The 18,648-nt window shown below is 44.7% G+C and overlaps 1 protein-coding gene across 1 annotated transcript; it reads left to right on the forward strand.

Moving 5' to 3' along the window:
- Positions 1–1,675: 1,675 nt before the first annotated feature.
- Positions 1,676–16,890, forward strand: lamc2 (laminin, gamma 2). Its single transcript, XM_061243747.1, has 22 exons — positions 1,676–1,941; positions 4,792–4,962; positions 5,528–5,648; positions 6,218–6,315; positions 6,576–6,707; positions 7,090–7,279; positions 7,712–7,824; positions 8,434–8,652; positions 9,083–9,259; positions 9,413–9,646; positions 10,004–10,140; positions 10,725–10,881; positions 11,318–11,523; positions 11,788–11,867; positions 12,501–12,638; positions 13,341–13,485; positions 13,690–13,836; positions 14,363–14,477; positions 14,595–14,791; positions 14,972–15,130; positions 15,497–15,596; positions 15,877–16,890. The coding sequence occupies exons 1-22, from the start codon at positions 1,857–1,859 to the stop codon at positions 16,128–16,130; spliced, it is 3,375 nt and encodes a 1,124-aa protein (XP_061099731.1). The 5' UTR covers positions 1,676–1,856; the 3' UTR covers positions 16,131–16,890.
- The last annotated feature ends 1,758 nt before the right edge of the window (positions 16,891–18,648 follow it).

Consider the following 18,648-nt stretch of genomic DNA (forward strand, 5'->3'; position numbering starts at 1 on the left):
CTGTCTGCAGTCTGCCTGTGCCTGCTGGTTGTGGAGAATGGGCTACTCCTGTACAGCTAATCTGATAGCGTGGAACATGCTGTGCTTTCGAGCATTGATGAGACTGGCTTACAAATAAGGCTGAGGATTCCTATTTATTAAAACATCCCTGCCCATTTCTGCCAACTTCACCAAATAAAGTCCAATAGCTACCCCAGTATGGCAATGGGAACACTTGACTGTAGGAGACCGATGCCTTAAATCACTGTGTACATGAAATATCCCATGGAGTTCCCCCAGAGTTGAAGCAAAAACCTGGTCCTAGCCTGCCGCCTAACCACCCCCAGTATAAAAGTCAAAATCGCTGATGTGTGGAGAGCTTTCTGATGCCAAATGCCTGATGTGCAATTGTGCATCGGCCAAATGGGTGCTACACACTGACTGAGAACAGGGCAAAGTGCTTTTAAATCATCCGATAACGCAATCCATTATGATCATTATTAGATATTGTCCTATCCTGCAATTTCCAGTTTTCCCCCCGCAAATGCCCGAATCTCATGTATGAAATACATCGCTTTATGTTCCAAGTCTCAGCCTGAAAAAAAATTATTATCTTTTAAATCTCTTCACGGCGGCACAGTTGGTGCAGTGGGTAGCACTGCCGCCTCACAGCAAGGAGGTCCTGGGTTCGAATCCCCGTCGGCCGGGGCCTCTCTGTGGGGAGTTGGCATGTTCTCCCCGTGTCTGCGTGGGTTTCCTCCGGGTACTCTGGTTTCCTCCCACAGTCTGAAGACATGCAGGTTAGGTTGATTGGAGAGTCTAAATTGCCTGTAGGTATGAGTGTGTGAGGGAATGGTGTGTCTGCCCTGTGATGGACTGGCGACCTGTCCAGGGTGTATTCCTGCCTTTTGGCCAATGTATGTTGGGATAGGCTCCAGCCCCACTGCGACCCTGTTCAGGATAATGGATGGATGGATGAAATCTCTTCATTATTCCCAGCCAACGGTGGCATACTACAATGTACAGTGGCCTGCGGGTCATTTATGAAACCCCTTTGTATTTAACATGACATTTTAATGTAGCCATGGATTCAGGAGGTGATGTCGGCTATTCCCTGAATTGCATAATAGCAAATCCTCCCGTGAGCCGTCAATCAAGAGCCTAAGCTCTATATGGGACAGCTAAGGTAAAAGGAGGACATGCTCCTAAATTAAAACAACGAGTAGCCAAGGCTACGACGGCCAGCTTTTAACTTGTAGGCCTAATGGTATTGATGTAATAGCTTCACGTTTAATGTCTTTGCATTGTCACCCTCAATTTATTAATTAATTAATTTAGTCAACTATGCTTATTTAGACATTATGGAACTTCAAACGGTCCTAACATCAGCACTTTTTCTCCACATTAATATAGCAGCATAACATAGCTGTGTTAAATTTCTTGCACTCCACGGGCAAATAAAGCTTCAAACGCGATTTGCCAATATCTGTCCCACGCCAGCAGTCGTAATGCTTGCAAATACAGCGGCTGTCTTTGTCTTCCTTCTTTGAAATGCGAGGAATTGGTTGCTTATTAAGTGATTTTGGCTGACAGCGCTTCCTGCACGCCGGCGGGCAGGGTTCGGCTCTTAATCACATGTGAGTAAATGTACGATTGGAGAAATGCGTCGCGTGTGTCAGAGGTTAGTCACGCAGGAGAACATATAAACTGCAAGGTGTCAAACAGGCGGGGCATCAGGTGAACCCGAAAAGAACCAGGAATATAACTGGACTACAGAACTGGACAGAGATTCATTCAAAGATTGTTTGATACTGATAAAGCGCTTCTTTAAACTGCTGGACGGTTATCAAATTTGTTTTTTTCGACGGCATATCTTCATGAACATGTGGACTCCACGGACATGTTTATGTGGAATTTCTATCCTATGGCTTTTATCCGCTGAGGCGACATATCGATATGACAGTGAGTATGAGACTTTCTGGATTTTAATTCCTGGAATTTAGGATTGCGTGCAACACATAGTACATAAATATTTTTACAATTATTATTATATTTACCGCAGCCTTATGGCTCATTGGAGATACTCAGGTCATGGTCCACATTCGGGCAGAATGCAAAACATTAACTGCTCATTTGTAGTAATAATGTATCCATCTCATTCACCCAAAATAAATCTTAACGTCAACTTTGTTATTTCCATTGTAAAGTAGTTTACTTATTAATGTGTTTAGTCTTAAGACGTCCTTTATCCTACAAAGCCTACAAAAGATATTTTAAAAGTCAAATTCAATGACGAAAAACTTGTAGCCTATGCTATGCAGCCAAGGAGTATGAGGAGTAGGCTAGTTGGTGCTAATCGTTGGTGGTCAAAGTGACAGAACTGTTGGCTACTTACATCAGCATCCAAGCTTACAGAAAAACAGAAGTTACCAACTTGTGCTCACCCCTGATGAATTCGTTTTGTTAGCAAGTCGTGATAATTAAGTAAAACACTTATATAGTCTACACAGAAGAGACTGCGGAAGTGTTGGATTCCAATTGACCTTACTTTATATTTTTTAAATTAACCACATATATTTGGATCGGTGTTTGTTCAGCGGGCGAGGCTTAAAACCTGGTTTGAACTCGATATTTCAGCCCCTGCCCATTTGCTGTCGTGTCACAAACCCGTCGGAATAAAGGAGATATACGAGATAAAAACTCTGGGCTATAAAGTTTGCCTTGCAGTAAGTGCCTCCCTATAGCTTTGTGGGTAACCGGTCGATATGTTACAGTCCAGCTCCATGCCATTGTGCGTAATCAATAGGGACTCTTCGGTTCTTCTTGTATTTAACTTGTATACTCAGTAGTAGTCATTAAGCTGTTTGGGACGCGGCATATTTCGTCTATTCCGAAGTATGCATATTATTACAGGTCAAGTCATGCCAAATCCACAGGCATACCATGACTTCATTATAAGCTGACTGCATTGTATTAAATCACTGTTGATTCACCTTTTGTGGGGGTTTTAGATAAGATGGATGCACAGCAGTGAAATGTGTCGGAAGAAAGCTGTCTGCAAGCTTTGTCTCCACATGCCCCACCGGCGTGTTTTTGTACTAAATCAAAACTCTTCCATTACTCAACTGGATCGTCATTTCGCATATTTACAGGTTGCATGTTGCAGTTGTTCATTCAGATAGCCAAGGTGGGACTCTTTTAAACCAAACCATTTCACTAGTATTATTTTGTATACATGTATCTTTTCTTTGGACGTTGTATAATGATTGTAGATAGTTGTACATATACATGTATGCATACACACTGTTCTGTCTTTCCAATAGTAAAAAGTAAATACAATACAATTCTCTAAATAACTTGATATTTTTCATGTTAGTGTGGTCCTATATTGTATTGCCTTTATACTGTTTGTAGGACCAGCATCCAGGTACATTTGACAGTTGAGCGTGTTTCTTTTTGTAACTTTCCAATAGTAAACCACCTCATTTACTGGCATGAGATCAGGTAATAGAGGAAAAAGTGCATTCCATACTGTATACCATGATGGAATCCAGTATGTGTTTTATGTGCGTGTTATTATTGGCGGAAACACAAACCCTCGGATCCTTCCAGTGCAAACACAGTGATTTCCTCTGAATTTCAGGAAAATTGAGAGATCAGATGGCTCGATTTGTCTATTCATAACATTATGCTTTCTTATGTTCTTAATCTCCCAGTGCATCTGTCTGTCTTACTATTCCGAGGTTACTGTTGCTACTTTCTAAATATAAGATGTGGGCAGGGATATTAGATCACCCTCATGACAGACTGGATTGCCTCCGCATTAAGCGCTGTTGGTTTAGCATTAGCATGTGGTTTATGACAGACAGGCTGCTGGCTGACAGCAGTCTGCAGAACAGTAGAAGACTCCCAGCAGACATCAGTAATAGTTAAAAGAGAGTCTGTCAGTGCTGAGATCTAAGCACGGCCGGAAATGGAAACGAGCTGATTTGAGCGTTGTATTGTGTTCAGGGAATGGAACATAGTCTTACACATTACATTGCATTGCATTTATTTGGCAACCGCTTTTATCCAAAGCGACATACAATAAGTGCGTACCCTATTTTATTGAATGAGAAAGACTCTGACTCTTGTGGAAAGCTATAATTGCTCACCATTAGGTTTAATGTTTACTTGTTTCAAACAGAGACAAAAGCTTTACTGAATATGGAGATAAAAGGGGGTGGGGTCTTCTGCACTTATTATTAGCGTATTAGTGTAATTAAAAAATCTCTGGGGGACTAATTCCCAAATGTTTCACCTTACAGTCCTCTTCAGATTCAGGGGCCAATGGAGAAGGTTAAATCCTCATAAAACAAGGGGAGGACATTGCCATTGTTTTACACAAGGCCTTTGCTTAATATCATTTTTAACCATTTTATGTATTATGAAGGCCCTGTACTGTTTTTGCTATCATACTTTCCTCCAGTGATTTGTATGCTTTTATCTTTCTTTTGCTTGCATGTTCAATTTTTATATATTTTATTCTGATCCCCTATTTATGTATTTTAACTGTGAAATACTTTGTGATGCAACATTGTCTTGCCTGTATTATCTATATGGTCACGCTATGACTCGGAACCGTACTGTCCTCTAGGGTCCTCATCACACTTTTCCCTGTGTTCGATCTGCACTTTTAGCTGATGCTCTGGATAAGATGTAATGTAAAAGTCAACATGCTAAGATTATTTAAAAAATATGTGTTTGTTGTTTTGTCAAAACGTTTCCACGGGTCAACAGACGCCTCATGTGTTCATGCTCCTTGTGTTTCAGACACTTGCCAGTGCAATGGGAGGTCTCAGTACTGTACTGTAGATGCACAGGGCGTAGTCTGTCTGAACTGCCAGGGCAACACAGAGGGACGGCAGTGTGAAAGATGTAAAGCAGCCTTTTACCACCAGAGGGCAGGAGAGAGCTGCCTACCTTGCGACTGTAGCCCAACAGGTGAGTTGAACAAGTGGCTCAGTGGAACCTGTGGAAGCATTTCTGCTAGGTATCGCTTCTCAGTGTTCAGGATGACTGCAAACACAGCAGAAACTCAACTTCTCTGTTACCGTCCTGCACTATTAAAAAGGCAGTGTATAAAATACTGACAAGTGATTGGATATTTTGCATTTCCATGTGTAACAGATCAACACTTGGCTTTTTTTTTTACATCAATAAAACAATGATTTTCCTGCAAATTGCATGTTAGAAACCACTGGATAGGTTTTTTGGTCAAATGCATGTGAACTTAGATTTACCCATGAAACTGGTGATAACAACCCTCAATGATACAATTTCTGTAACCTGTTTATGTCTCTTGAGGTCAGCTATGGCTCATTTAGACCTTTTTACAAATAAGTATATGATACGCATCACTGTTTTCAAGGGAATTACTTTGGTATCCTGAAATGTTTCCAACCAGGAAAGTCAAAATATTAGTGGAATATCTCTTCAGCAATGTTACTGGCATTTTGTTTTATGTCGTTTTTTTTTTAACTGATGCAATGCCTTTCTCTGAGTCCAGGTGCGGTTGGGGACGAGTGTGACAGTCAGGGACGCTGCAGGTGTAAACCAGGTGTCCAGGGGGAAAAGTGTGATCGCTGCCCCAGTGGAATGCTCCTCACTAAGGATGGCTGCACCCAGAGGTGTGAATGACCCCCACCCTGCCCCTGACCCTTCCCACCCCACCCCTGACCCTTCCCACCCCACCCCTGACCCTTCCCACCACTATGTCTACCCGTCCTGTGTCACTCTAGCAGATCTGAATCTGGAAATGGCATTGTTCCTGCCTTATGTAACTGTAGAAATGGCATTGTTTCTGTCTCTAGCAACTCCGTATAAATGGGATTGTTCCTGTCTCAGTTAACTCTGTCGACATGGAATTGTTCCTGTCTCTAGAAACTCTGAAGAAAAGGGATTGTTTCTGTCTCAACCAACCCTGTAGAAATGGAATTGTTCCTGTCTCTAGCAACCATGTAGAAATGGAATTGTTCCTGTCTCTAGCAACTGTGTAGAAATGGAATTGTTCCTGTCTCTAGCAACTCTGTAGAAATGGGATTGTGTCTGTCTCTAGCAACTGTGTAGAAATGGGATTGTGTCTGTCTCTAGCAACTCTGTAGAAATGGAATTGTTCTTATCTCCAGCAACTGTATAGAAGTGGGATTGTTCCTCTCTCTAGAAACTGTGTAGAAATGGGATTGTTTCTGTCTCACAGCAGGGACCAGTCTGAATGCTTTTGCTATGGACACACGGCTGAATGTAGCCTGGCAAAGGGCTACTCTATCTACAACATCTCCTCCACCTTCAGCAATGGTAAATAAACTCATCCCCACCAGCCACACCTCTCACACACAATGAACCCCACTCTCCTCCAGACCTGGGTCAAATACGTAATTGTTTTGGATTCGATTGATCTTGCCTGGTGCAATGGATCCAACCAAGAGGATCACAAGACCTGCACACAGAGCTATACCCAAATTTCTATGAATGTGAATCTTCTGAATGATGGGTTGTATGCTGTGATTGAGCCAGATGTTGGGTTCTGTGCTCTGATTGGTTGTTTTTCTCCTTAGGGGATGAGGCATGGACAGCTGCAGAAGCCAATGGAGTGACTCCTCCTCGGCTTCACTTCCGCTGGTCACCCTCGCACGGTGACCTCGAGGTTATCTCCACGGAAAGTGTTCCTGTCTACCTGTCTGCTCCAGGTAAGCTGCAAGGCCAAATGTTGATGAACTAGAAAGAGGTGCTAAAAAACCACAACAAGAATCTTTGTCAGCCTCAAACACAACCCAGGACCAGGTTAGCAAATACAAACTATTATATAAAAGCTCCTGCTTCACCTTATGCCTAACAACACAGCAGACCATCTTGTGCCGTATTGCTTAAATACAAATACAATACCAAGTACACATACAATACAATATCTAAGACACGTGCAGTACCAAAAGGACATACAAGACCAATTACAAATACAATGTAATTGCTAAAGACAGGTGCTGTGCAAACGCAGAGAAGGCAGTGTAGGCGCTAGCGGGAGCCCCCATTGCACAGCGTAACCCCGTCTCTCTCCCTCTCTCGTCTCCTCAGCTGCGTTTTTAGGGAATCAGGTGCTGAGCTACGGACAGAGCCTGTCCTTCTCCTTGCGGCTGGACCGGGGCGTACGGAGACCTTCAACCTCGGATGTGGTGCTGGAGGGAGCGGGGCTGAGGGTGTCTGCTTCCCTCGGCAACCTGCGGACTGTGCTTCCTGCTGGCCAGAGGACCATCTATACCTTCAGGTACTGTACCAAACCCACGTATACCTTAGCGTACTGAGCCCGACAAATCTATGTCAGGCTGTACCGATACAGTCAGGCCTGTATCAAACCGAATTACACCTTCAGGTAGGGTACGAAATCCAATTACACCTTTGGGTATAAGACAAAACACTCCTATAACTTTAGATATTGTACAAAACCCTACACATACCTTCTGGTACTGAACCAAATGCACCCATATCTCTAGTTACTGTGCTTTACACTGGTGTTAATTACATAACTGGAGGATACAGTGTTGCAGACTCATTTGAGGCCCTCTTAATGTCTGTAGACTAGAGAGGCAGTTTGGACAGTGAGACTAATGACCTGTCCTCTCTCTCACTTTCTCTTTCTCCTTCTGTCTCTCTCTCTCTCTCTTTCTCTTTCTCTTTCTCTTTCTCTTTCTCTCTGTAGGCTGGATGAGCGGGCAGGCTCTAAGTGGCAGCCCCAGCTAAGCAGCATGCAATTCCAGAAGCTTCTTCAGAACCTCACAGCCATCAAGATCCGTGGCACATTTGGAGAAAATGGTGAGCTGGGATCTTAACAGTTTCCCTGAGAAGTCCAGGGTGTTCTATTGTATAGTACTCCACCACTTACAGTAGGTTCAGCGATTACAATGTAATTAACTAAATAAATAGATTTCTTTTCATTTCTGATTTAATGCGTTGATACTGTAGCAAGGCGGCACAGATGGTGCAGTGGGTAGCACTGCCGCCTCACAGCAAGGAGGTCCTGGGTTCGAATCCCCGTTGGCCGGGGCCTCTCTGTGTGGAGTTTGCATGTTCTCCCCGTGTCTGCGTGGGTTTCCTCCGGGTACTCCGGTTTTCTCCCACAGTCCAAAGACATGCAGGTTAGGTTGATTGGAGAGTCTAAATTGCCCATAGGTATGAGTGTGTGAGTGAAGGTGTGTGCGCCCTGCGATGGACTGGCGACCTGTCCAGAGTGTATTCCTGCCTTTCGCCCAATGTATGCTGGGATAGGCTCCAGCCCCCCTGCGACCCTGTTCAGGATAAGCGGGTTAGGATAATGAATGAATCAATACTGTGGCAAGAAAAGGGAAGGATTTTATGCTCAAGGTGACTGGTACACCCTATTTCAGATGATTAATTGTTCATTCACTTTATTGTGTCCATCAGGTCGTGGTTACCTGGACAATGTACATCTAGTGTCAGCGCGCATAGGTCCTGGCGCCCCCGCAGGATGGGTAGGGAACTGCACCTGTCCCACTGGTTATGAGGGCCAATTCTGTGAGCGCTGTGGCGTGGGGTACACCAGACAGAGCCCTGCCCATGGCCCCTTCAGCCCCTGTACAGCCTGCCAGTGTCCAGGTGGCAGCAGCTGTGACTCCCAAACAGGTGACTCAAATTTCACCAGGAATACCCTAAGAACCTTATAGCACCACATAACCTCACAGCCTTACTCATGACCTCACAGACTTATAAAACACCTCAAAGTCTGGCACATGACCTCATAGACGTTTGCATAATCTCACAGTCTGGCTTATGACCTCACAGATTTACACATGAACTCACAGTCTGGCACATGACCTCACAGACTTATGCATGATCTCACATTCTGGCACATGACCTCACAGACTTATGCATGATCTCACAGTCTGACACATGATCTCACACATGTATGCATGAACTCACAGTCTGACACATGATCTCACACACGATGCATGAACTCACAGTCTGGCACATGACCCCACAGTCGTCCACATAGCCCCACAGCCTGATACATAATTTCTACTAGGCTGTATTCTGATTGCGTGTTGTGTTGCAGGCGACTGTTACTCAGGTGATGAGAATTCTGCGGCAAACTCCTGCTCCGCTGGATATTACTCCGACCCAGCAAAGCCCCACATCTGCCGCGCTTGTCCCTGCCCCCAGGGGGCGAGCTGCTCAGTGATGCCGGGGTCTCTGGAGGTGAAATGTGACAGCTGCTCGCCCGGAGTCACAGGTGAGTGTGTTTCAGATGTGCTGGAGTCATAGATAACTGTGTGTGAGACCAACTTGCCATGAGAGTCTGGACATTTAAGAAGCTGCAATGGGGGATGATAACAGTAATTCATGAAAGTAGTACCAATCACTCATGCATGCATTTTTCCTACAGGGCCTCTGTGCAATATTTGTGAGAATGGTTTCTACGGTGACCCCAAGGGGGAATATGGGCCACCCCAAGCGTGTAAACCTTGCAGGTGTGGAGGACCCTTGAACCCCAATGTCCTTGTCAAATGTGACCGCGTGACCGGCTTCTGTCCCAAGTGCATAGACCACACCACTGGCTTCTTCTGCGAGCGCTGTGAAGATGGCTTCTACCGCACTGACCTCGCCCAGGCCTGCAAACGTAAGATCCGCCCCCTAACGCAGTTTACAGCCTACATGTTGCACCCAAATGCAGTTTACCTTCTCTATCTGCCCGACCCTCTATGGATTACCCAGTCTATCTACCCTACTCTCCACAGATTACCCAGTCTATCTACCCTACTCTCCACAGATTACCCAGTCTATCTACCCTACTCTCCACAGATTACCCCATATATCTGCCTCTCCTCATCACCTCTCTCATACAGCTTACCTATGCTTCAGCCCAATGAATCTGAATGCTATAACCTTCCTGAACACATGCACGGAATCAGACAGGTGAATGGTGTTTTAGCAGTGTAATCTCAGCTAACACTGTGCCCCCTGTTTCCCACCCCAGCATGCAGCTGCAACGTGCAAGGATCCTTGTCCAAAAAGTGCAGCGATAGCGGTCAGTGTTTGTGCGGAGAGGGTTCGGAGGGGCTGAAGTGTGACCGTTCTTCTTGTCCATCCTGCTTTGACCCGGTCAAGAGCCAGGTAAGCAGGACCACTTACAGCATACCTGTCTGTGTTTTCAACAGTAGTCTAATGTTAGAAGCTCAGGGCGGCCTGTAGCATAGTGGTTACGGTACATGTCTGGAACCCGCAATATTGCTGGTTTGATTCCCGGTGTAGCCACTATAAGCCATTGGGCCCTTGAGCAAGGCCCTTAACCCTGCATTGCTCCAGGGGAGGACTGTCTGCTTAGTCTAAAATTAACTGTAAGTCGCTTTGGATAAAAGCGTCAGCCAAATGACATGTAACGTAATGTAACTAACTGACAAGTATGAGCTTTGGGAAATACTACTGTGAGTTGACTTAATGTGTATTCTGATTTGTTTGAGTTATTGGTGGACAGACCTGGGTCAAATAAGTAATATTTTGGATTCAAATGCTTTTGGGTGCAATTGAACCAACCAGCTTGCACTTTTTGAGAGTATTTCATGGGTTGCAATACACGAGACAAGCTGAGTAAAGCGTGGAAAAAGTATTTGAATATGAAACAGTTATGTAATGGACCCAGGTCAGTTGGTAGAGGCTGGTTTTATATGTTCTGACGGAGGCGGTGTTGTGCTCTGCAGGTGGCGGCATACCGGCTCCGGCTGAAGGAGATGGAGGCCTTGTTCGCAGGGATGGAGAGTGGCAAGGTGCCTGTAACTGATTCTCAGGTGGAGAACACGCTCAGAAAGGCTGAGAAACTGGTGGCCGACCTGCAGAAGAGCGCCGACAAGCTCTCCGGTATGTATATCCGTTTTATTAACACTCAAAACGTTCAGTCACTCTAACACTCGAACAGACTTTGTTGCACCACACTTTGTCACCAAAGCATAAATGAGCTTTTAAAGACCTCAGTCCCTCTCATAGATGCCAGTCACTCTTAAACAGTTCAGTCACTCTCACAAAGCTCAGTCACTCTTACAATCCTGATTCACCTCTGGTTACTGATTGTTCAGGTTCTCCTTCATTTTGTATGGACCTCCATTGCCCTCTAGTGACCATCTAAATCTATGTCACTGGGCTTTCTCTCTGAGCGTGTGATCTGTAATGGTCAGACCTTAAGTACATGGTGCTGCTCATGGAATTGAGATCTTGCAGCGTCTATACCACCGCATCTACTACAGTTAACACCTGTTAACTGCATCTTTTCATTGCTGCTGTGTTGTGTTTTACTCAGACACGGAGAGTCAGCTGCAGGGGTGGGTAACAGGCATCAGCAAGAAGCTGTTTGGTGAAGAGAAAAACCTCCAGTCTGTCTCTGATACTGTGGACGGCATCAAAGAGCATGACCAGGGCTTCAAGAAACAGCTATCCAGCATCCGGTGGATAATCACCGACATCCGTGACAACCTAAGCGCTGCCAAACGGAACCTCAGACTGGTTGTGAGTTTCCACTTTGCACTAATCTCCATGTTTCTCTGTACACAGGATAGATCCCGTCTGTCTTGAGCATGGTTTCCTTAGCTATTTCACTGCAGATGCATGTAGCTGTTATAGACGTATTTGTGTAAGTTTCGACCGTGCAAAGGAAGATGCGCTTACTGTTACTTTTGCAATATAAATCCTCGGCCTGTGTATCAGCGGAATATTTGATTCTTGATTTTTACCATCATGTGCCAACGGTACCTCTTTAACGTTGTGTTTTAGGATCTCCCCTTGGGCGATTCAGACGGGACCAACCACGCCCTCTCAGGCCTAGTGGACAAGGCCACAGACCTGGCCAACACGTGAGTGAAGAGCCTGCCTTTACACTTTTTCATGAGGGCATCCCTCTCTTTGCACTCCCCTACCCCTGGGGAATGTGGGGATCACACTGCTCTAATCGTCACTATTTAAGGGCCACTGTGGTAAATGAGTAACAGTGCAGGGGTACGGTGGCAGCAAGATAGCTCATTAAATCTTGACAGCCCTGGTGTCGACTGCTGTTGGCAGCCTTGCAGGGAGGTGCATAATTGGCCGTAGCGCTGCCAGTGGAGGGAGCACGCTGGTGACCTCCGCTGGTTGATTTCAGTACTGCAGTCTGCCTGCACCAGCTGTACATGAAATGTGCCCTGCAAGAGAGCAGGTAGTCCTGCAGACTGAAAAGCAGGAGAGGCTGGCATCATTTCACTCCATCATAACTATATTAACATTCCACAATGCATAATGTGTAAAATTAATTGGATATGATGTGTCTGTGCGTGTGTGTGTGTGCGTTCGCACTTGTTTGCATTGCATTAGAGATAGTGGAGACTGATATCATCAAATGTGTGTGTGCATTGCATTAGAAATGGTGCAGATTGATAATAATGAAGTGTGTATGTGTTGCAGTGGAGATGGATGAGATTGATATATTGTGTGTGCTTGTGTGTGTGTTGCAGGCACCAGGGAGAAGCGAAGCAGGTGGAGGGGTTTGCCAATACTGCCCTGAAAGAGGCGGAGAAGGCCCTTGCCCTCATGCGCTCCGCCATCACAGGGGAAAACAAGGTCACCGAGCTGATCAATGACCTGAAAACCAAGTGAGACCCTCTTCTACCCGCAGATCAAACCATTCCTCACCTACTGTTTAACATGCCTTTTACACCAGCCATCGTTATTATGAGTTTCACACCATCCATCCATCCATCCATTATCTGAACCCGCTTATCCTGATCAGGGTCGCAGGGGGGCTGGAGCCTATCCCAGCATACATTGGGCGAAAGGCAGGAATACACCCTGGACAGGTCGCCAGTCTATCGCAGGGCACACACACCATTCACTCACACACTCATACCTACGGGCAATTTAGACTCTCCAATCAGCCTATCCTGCATGTCTTTGGACTGTGGGAGGAAACCGGAGTACCCGGAGTAAACCCACCCAGACACGGGGAGAACATGCAAACTCCGCACAGAGAGGCCCCGGCCGACGGGGATTCGAACCCAGGACCTCCTTGCTGTGAGGCAGCAGTGCTACCCACTGCACCATCCGTGCCGCCACAGTTTCACACCAGCTATCTTTATTATTTTAGTTTTACACTGACCATCATTCATTATTATATGAGTTTTACACCAGCTATCATTATTATATGAGTTTTACACCAGCCATCATTTTTATAACCTTCATTCCAGTCCCCACCCCATTATTTTGTTTACAACCTTCCTCACATTCGTCTCAGCTAACAATGAGCCAAGTTTTTGGTATAAATGAATTTGCGGGCATGACCATGCTATCCTCGGCAGATATGACCGCAGTTCTGCTCGGGTGAAGGCCTTGGAGGATCAGGGTAAGCGGGTGAGCTCCTCAGCGGGAGATGAGAGCCGAGTGGCAGCCGACGCCCTGAAGCAGATTGCCTCACTGGCAAAGAACCTTCCCAACCCTCTGAAGGTAAAATACAGACTGTACTGTGCTCTGAACTATACAGTACAATATTACAGTAGTATTGTAATGCATTCTGTCTGTTTCTGTGTGCTGGTGTGTGTGTTCACATATACTTGTGTGTGCATGTGCTTGTGTGTGTGCATATGAGTGTGTGTTAGGTGCTAGGTAAAGCTAAGTTAGGTGCTAGTTACAGTGTTGCTGTTCTTACAGGAGATGGGCAATGTGGCCGCAGTACTGGATGCCCTTAAAGACAGTGCTGAGAAGAACCTGACCGAGTTGCAGGATCTCAATAGGGACGTTCAGGTGAATAAGGCCAAGGTGGAGGGCCTGCTGGCCAAGGGAGAAGAAGGTCGGAAGGTGAGTTCCTAGCTGTCTTTAAATACTATTGCCTGCTTCAGCATGGTCCTATCTGATTTTACTGGCCCCTATCTGATTCTACCCGTTCCTACACACTCCAACCTGATCCTATTTTCTCCAACCTGTTCTAACCTGTTCATACCTGCTCTTACCTGCTTCTACCTGCTCCAACCTGTTCATATCTGCTGCTACCTGCTCCAACCTTCTCCAACCTGCACCTACCTGCTCCAACCTGTTCAGACCTGCTACGACCTCATCCTACCTGATTTTACCTGCTCCTACCTTCTCCTTCCTGATCACATCTGCCCTAACACACTCCTGCCTGACCCTATCTGCTCCAACCTGTTCTAAACTGCTTCAACCTGATCCTTTTTCACTTTTCCTGAATTGCTTTCAGTAGAAAAACATAAAATCAAATATACATACATACATACAAATGTTCTCATACAGATCAATGTTTGAGATGACTCATGAGTCATCACAGGGAGATGGTTGAAGTTGAAGTAATGCTTGACTGTCTCCATAGAAACAAGATCTGCTCCTTGCACGAGTGAATGCAGCAAAGGCCGGTGTTGACGAGTCACTGAAGGACATCAACGCAAACATTGACGGGCTGAACCAAGTCCTGGACAATCTCAAAGGTATAGGAACTATGTTTCTGAGTGAAACAGTCAGACACCTCCTTCCTCACAGTTTCACCGTTTTACTTGCACTTCCTCTTATCGTTATGCTAACCGTTGCCGCTATGTGATCTGAAGGGTTTGATACGCAGATCGACGCAAACAAGGATTTGGCGGACAAGGCCATTAGCAAGCTCCCGGCGATCAATGCCACCATCCAGGAAGCCGTGGGCAAAAACGCTCAGACCCAGGGTGTCCTCGACAGCGTGGCTGGAGACTACAAACAGGCCCTGGACTCCGTCAAGGAGCTAGACAATGCTCTGCAAGGGATGAAGGTGTGCTTATTAACACAGGAACCCAGTGAAAACATGAATGCAGCCATACAGTGCATATATTCCCAACTGTTACAGTGCTGTATGGTTTATTTTCCCAGTTGTACACTAATGTTTGTCAGACATATTAGAGCACCATTTGCACCTGGTGATGGAGTGTGAATTGTGTTCCTGTGTCTCCAGGGGGTGCCCGGCACTTTGACAGCCTCTGACACTTTGCTGAAAGGTGCCACCACACTCAAAGATAATCTGAAGGGTCTGAAGGATCAGGCTTTGGACACGATGGGGAAGCTAACGGCCAAGAAGGACGACGTTGATCAGCAGAACGAGAGAGCGAAGGAGGTTTGCACTGCTATATTATTCCATTACAGCCACTGAGAAGATCAATCTGTCCCTGAGGCAATACATCATGTGAACACATTCCTTAGACCTTGTCCACCTACTGGAACACTAATTACATTGCAATTAAAATGTCACATTTACCCAGGACTGGAGTTACACAAACAAACAGTCATTTGTATTTGTACATGAAATCGCCGTCAAATTTCTGAACAGCACCAGGACATGTCTCCAAATTGCCTTTTGCATGTTTGGATAGTGTGATCAGTGTTGAAGTGCCACACAGATGAGGCCATGGGGGTAAAGGGGTGCAGCACTAAAGGGCACTCCTCTAAAATACTGACCCTTTACCCTTTTTTTTGTTCCCAGGCTTTGGCAGATGCTCATGAAGCTTATGGCAATGCCAAGAACACCAAAGATGCAGTGGGAGATACAATGAAGGCCATAAAGGACCTCCTCGGTTTGTTTGGTATGTCTGCATGTAGTAATTCTACTCTTATAATTAGCTGTGCATGCATGATAACTACACGTGCTCATCTTATGGCTGGCTGAGTACAATGAATGTCCAGCTCTAAACAGACGGCTCTGGTGTTTCACTGCATAACATGGAGTCTGGATCTAAACAGGTGTTTCACTGTTCAGTATGGAGTTTGACTGGATGGATTGAATGGATTATCCTGCTGTTTCATGGTATAATATGTAGTCTGTCTCTAAAATGGACTGTCCTGTGGATTCGTCACTGTGTGCAGGCCAGTCAGCAAGCGTTGATGAGAATAAGTTGAAGGAGCTGGAGGAATCAGTGACAAACATGCGCAACACAGTCACAAAGAAGCTGAAGCCACAGCTGCAGGACCTGGAGGAGAAGGAGGCCAGACAGAAGGGGCTGATCGCCCAAATGGACAGTGACATCGACCGCATCCTGAAGGACATCAAGAACGTGCAAGATATCGTCAAAATCATCCCCAAAGGCTGCGTCAACCTGCTGCCTGTGGAGAGACCATGAGACCCTAAGCACAGACCCTTACCCAGACTCATCCCCAAACTACTGCAAACAGCCAAACTCTAAGCACAGACCCATCTCAAACTACTGTCCTTCAGGAGACCCTCACCACTCACCCTCTCTTCGCATGGGGTCAAACTCGCGCACCAAGGGCACGAGGTTAAACTGTTGGAGTTCAGAGAGTTTAGACCCACGTAAATGTCTGTGTCCAGCTGACCTCACCTCCATCTTGCCCTTAAAGGTGACTGTTTACTAGTCAGCAATGTTCCGACAATGTTAAATACATTATACTATATCATGTAAACCTTTGTGGCTTTGACAGCACACCTGGGGATATTCCACAAAGCCAAGCTGTATGCCTTATTTATTTATTGAGCACAGTATTCTGTACAGCCAATTCACTTAAATTTGTGCTTCTGAGATGACACATTGTGTGACTATCTGGCTAATAAATTGGTACTTTAGATGGCTACTACTTCTTTGAGATTTGGTTTGTTTACTTTCCAAAAATAGCATTATTCACCTAGTAGTAAAAACATTAATTTAGAAAAAATGTTGGCTTTAAAGATCCCATGCACTTTGTTCAAATGTTACCAACATGTTTGATATTTCTTTTGTTTTGTCTGTGAATATATTTATCCGTTATGATGAGTGTAAACAGCATTCTATTTATTGTTTTTTGTACCTGTATTTTGTTCTATTTTGTGATAATGTGGAGGTGCATTTCTTAAAAGTATAATAAAAACTCACAATGATGCATTTATCCATATTTCAGGTTGACTTCTGTGAGCAGAAGGTACAACTCACACTGTTATCTCTTCATCCACCATTCTTATATAAATGTTTTCTAATGTACAGATTTTTTATTTAAAAAATGACACAAAAAACCCCAAAGATATTCTATATTCCATTTACTGTAGAACCGAACAGGTTGGAGCACCAGTAAAGAAAATGCACAAATTCAAGTTTTTAGAACTTTTATTAATCTAAATGTTGTCATCACACTAGAATGGCCTTGTTCAATGGTTACAACCTATAACTGACAAACAAAAACAAAGCATAATTAAACAAACAAAAAGAGGTATTTGAAAATATCAGTTCCAAAATGAAACTGGCATATTGGAGTAAAGGAAGAGTTCAAATCTGCTGTGTGTGGAAAGTTCCTCTCAGTGGCTATGTTTCCATTATAGAAGAATTTGAAGAAAGACTTGTGGCTGTGGCTGTTTTACACACAGCTAAAGCTATTTCAGTGTTCCATGGTAAATTCACAATCCTAATGGAAACATAGCTCATATGTAGTTGGTGTCTGAACACCTTTGACTTCTCTGATATTGAAGTGACATTGGTCTGAGTGGTTTGCACTACGCTTTGTTTTGATTGTCAGATGGCTGCCTCATTTATTGTACTATGATACAGTTACACAAATCCATCAATACACAATCCAGCCTTTAATGAAAATCCCAAAGCGCAAAGAAGTTGACATTTTCACCAGTAAATCCTCCTCTAAGATTACTTTTTTGGCAGTTATTTAACTTCCAAAACAAATGTGGTGCTCTTCAGACTCAGGTCAGAATTCTTTTGGGGGAAAAATGCTTAAATACTGGAGTCTTTAAAATCTAATTTAAAATGTTTTTCTTTTCTGACATCAAACTGCGCTGTGTGACTTCTTAAGCTTGCTTCAAAAAATTTTATTCTCAAGTAATCATTTCCACAATCATTTCTAAATTTTGAACATTCAAAATCTTCTGTTTTACAATTCAGACAAAAGACACTGTCAAGAGATAAAATCATTCTTCTTTGTATACTTTCATCTTTCTCCTGTCTGAACATGTAATCTGGCAAAGTTGTCCACTGCTCTAAATGAAAACCCTGTTAAATATTTTGTAAACATTTCATACTGACTATACCAAGACTCCTTATAGCCACTTCTTTTGACTGTATAATTTCTGTGACATCCCAGTCTAAACTGTGGACCAGTGTGTCCTACAGGCATACGGGTAGTGATGGGGAGAAGACGTGTAGACTGTGAAACTGTTGTGTAATTCAGCTATGAGCAGCAAGACTGAGAATTAGAGTTCAGCCTAAGGCAAAGAGATGGCGGTTAATATCTGTCATATTACTACTCTGCACACAAAATGAATATATCTGAAATAATAAATATTATCTTTGTGAGAGAGAAGTGTTGGCGAGTGGTATCTGGATCCAGAAGCGAGGGGATGGGCTTCAGCGCGTTTTATTTGATGGCGAACAGACAGAAGTGTCAGAGCGGTCCTCTCCGCCCAGCTGTTCCACGCTAAACTACATTCACTGTGAACTACAATCTACATTACAAGTAAGCAGTCATGCCCAAATCAAAAGGTCAAAGCATGCAAGTGAAGTGAACAGCCAAGGCTGTCGGTGCATCGTTCCAGGCGTGTCCCTCACGCCGACACCAACCCTCAACACATCCAAATCCACAACCCCGCCCACCCCTCGACCCCAGCCCCCGGGCCAAACCCCCCCCCGGCCCCACCCCGCCCAC

The sequence above is a fragment of the Conger conger genome, chromosome 5 (genome assembly GCF_963514075.1).
Source record: "Conger conger chromosome 5, fConCon1.1, whole genome shotgun sequence".
NCBI classification, from domain to species: Eukaryota; Metazoa; Chordata; class Actinopteri; order Anguilliformes; family Congridae; genus Conger; species Conger conger.

Coding starts and splice junctions, on each gene's coding strand:
- lamc2 (XM_061243747.1), top strand. CDS start 1,857: ATGAACATGTGGACTCCACGGACATGTTTATGTGGAATTTCTATCCTA. Junction 9,647..10,003: donor CCTCGCCCAGGCCTGCAAAC/GTAAGATCCGCC, acceptor TTCCCACCCCAG/CATGCAGCTGCAACGTGCAA. Junction 14,792..14,971: donor ATGCTCTGCAAGGGATGAAG/GTGTGCTTATTA, acceptor CTGTGTCTCCAG/GGGGTGCCCGGCACTTTGAC.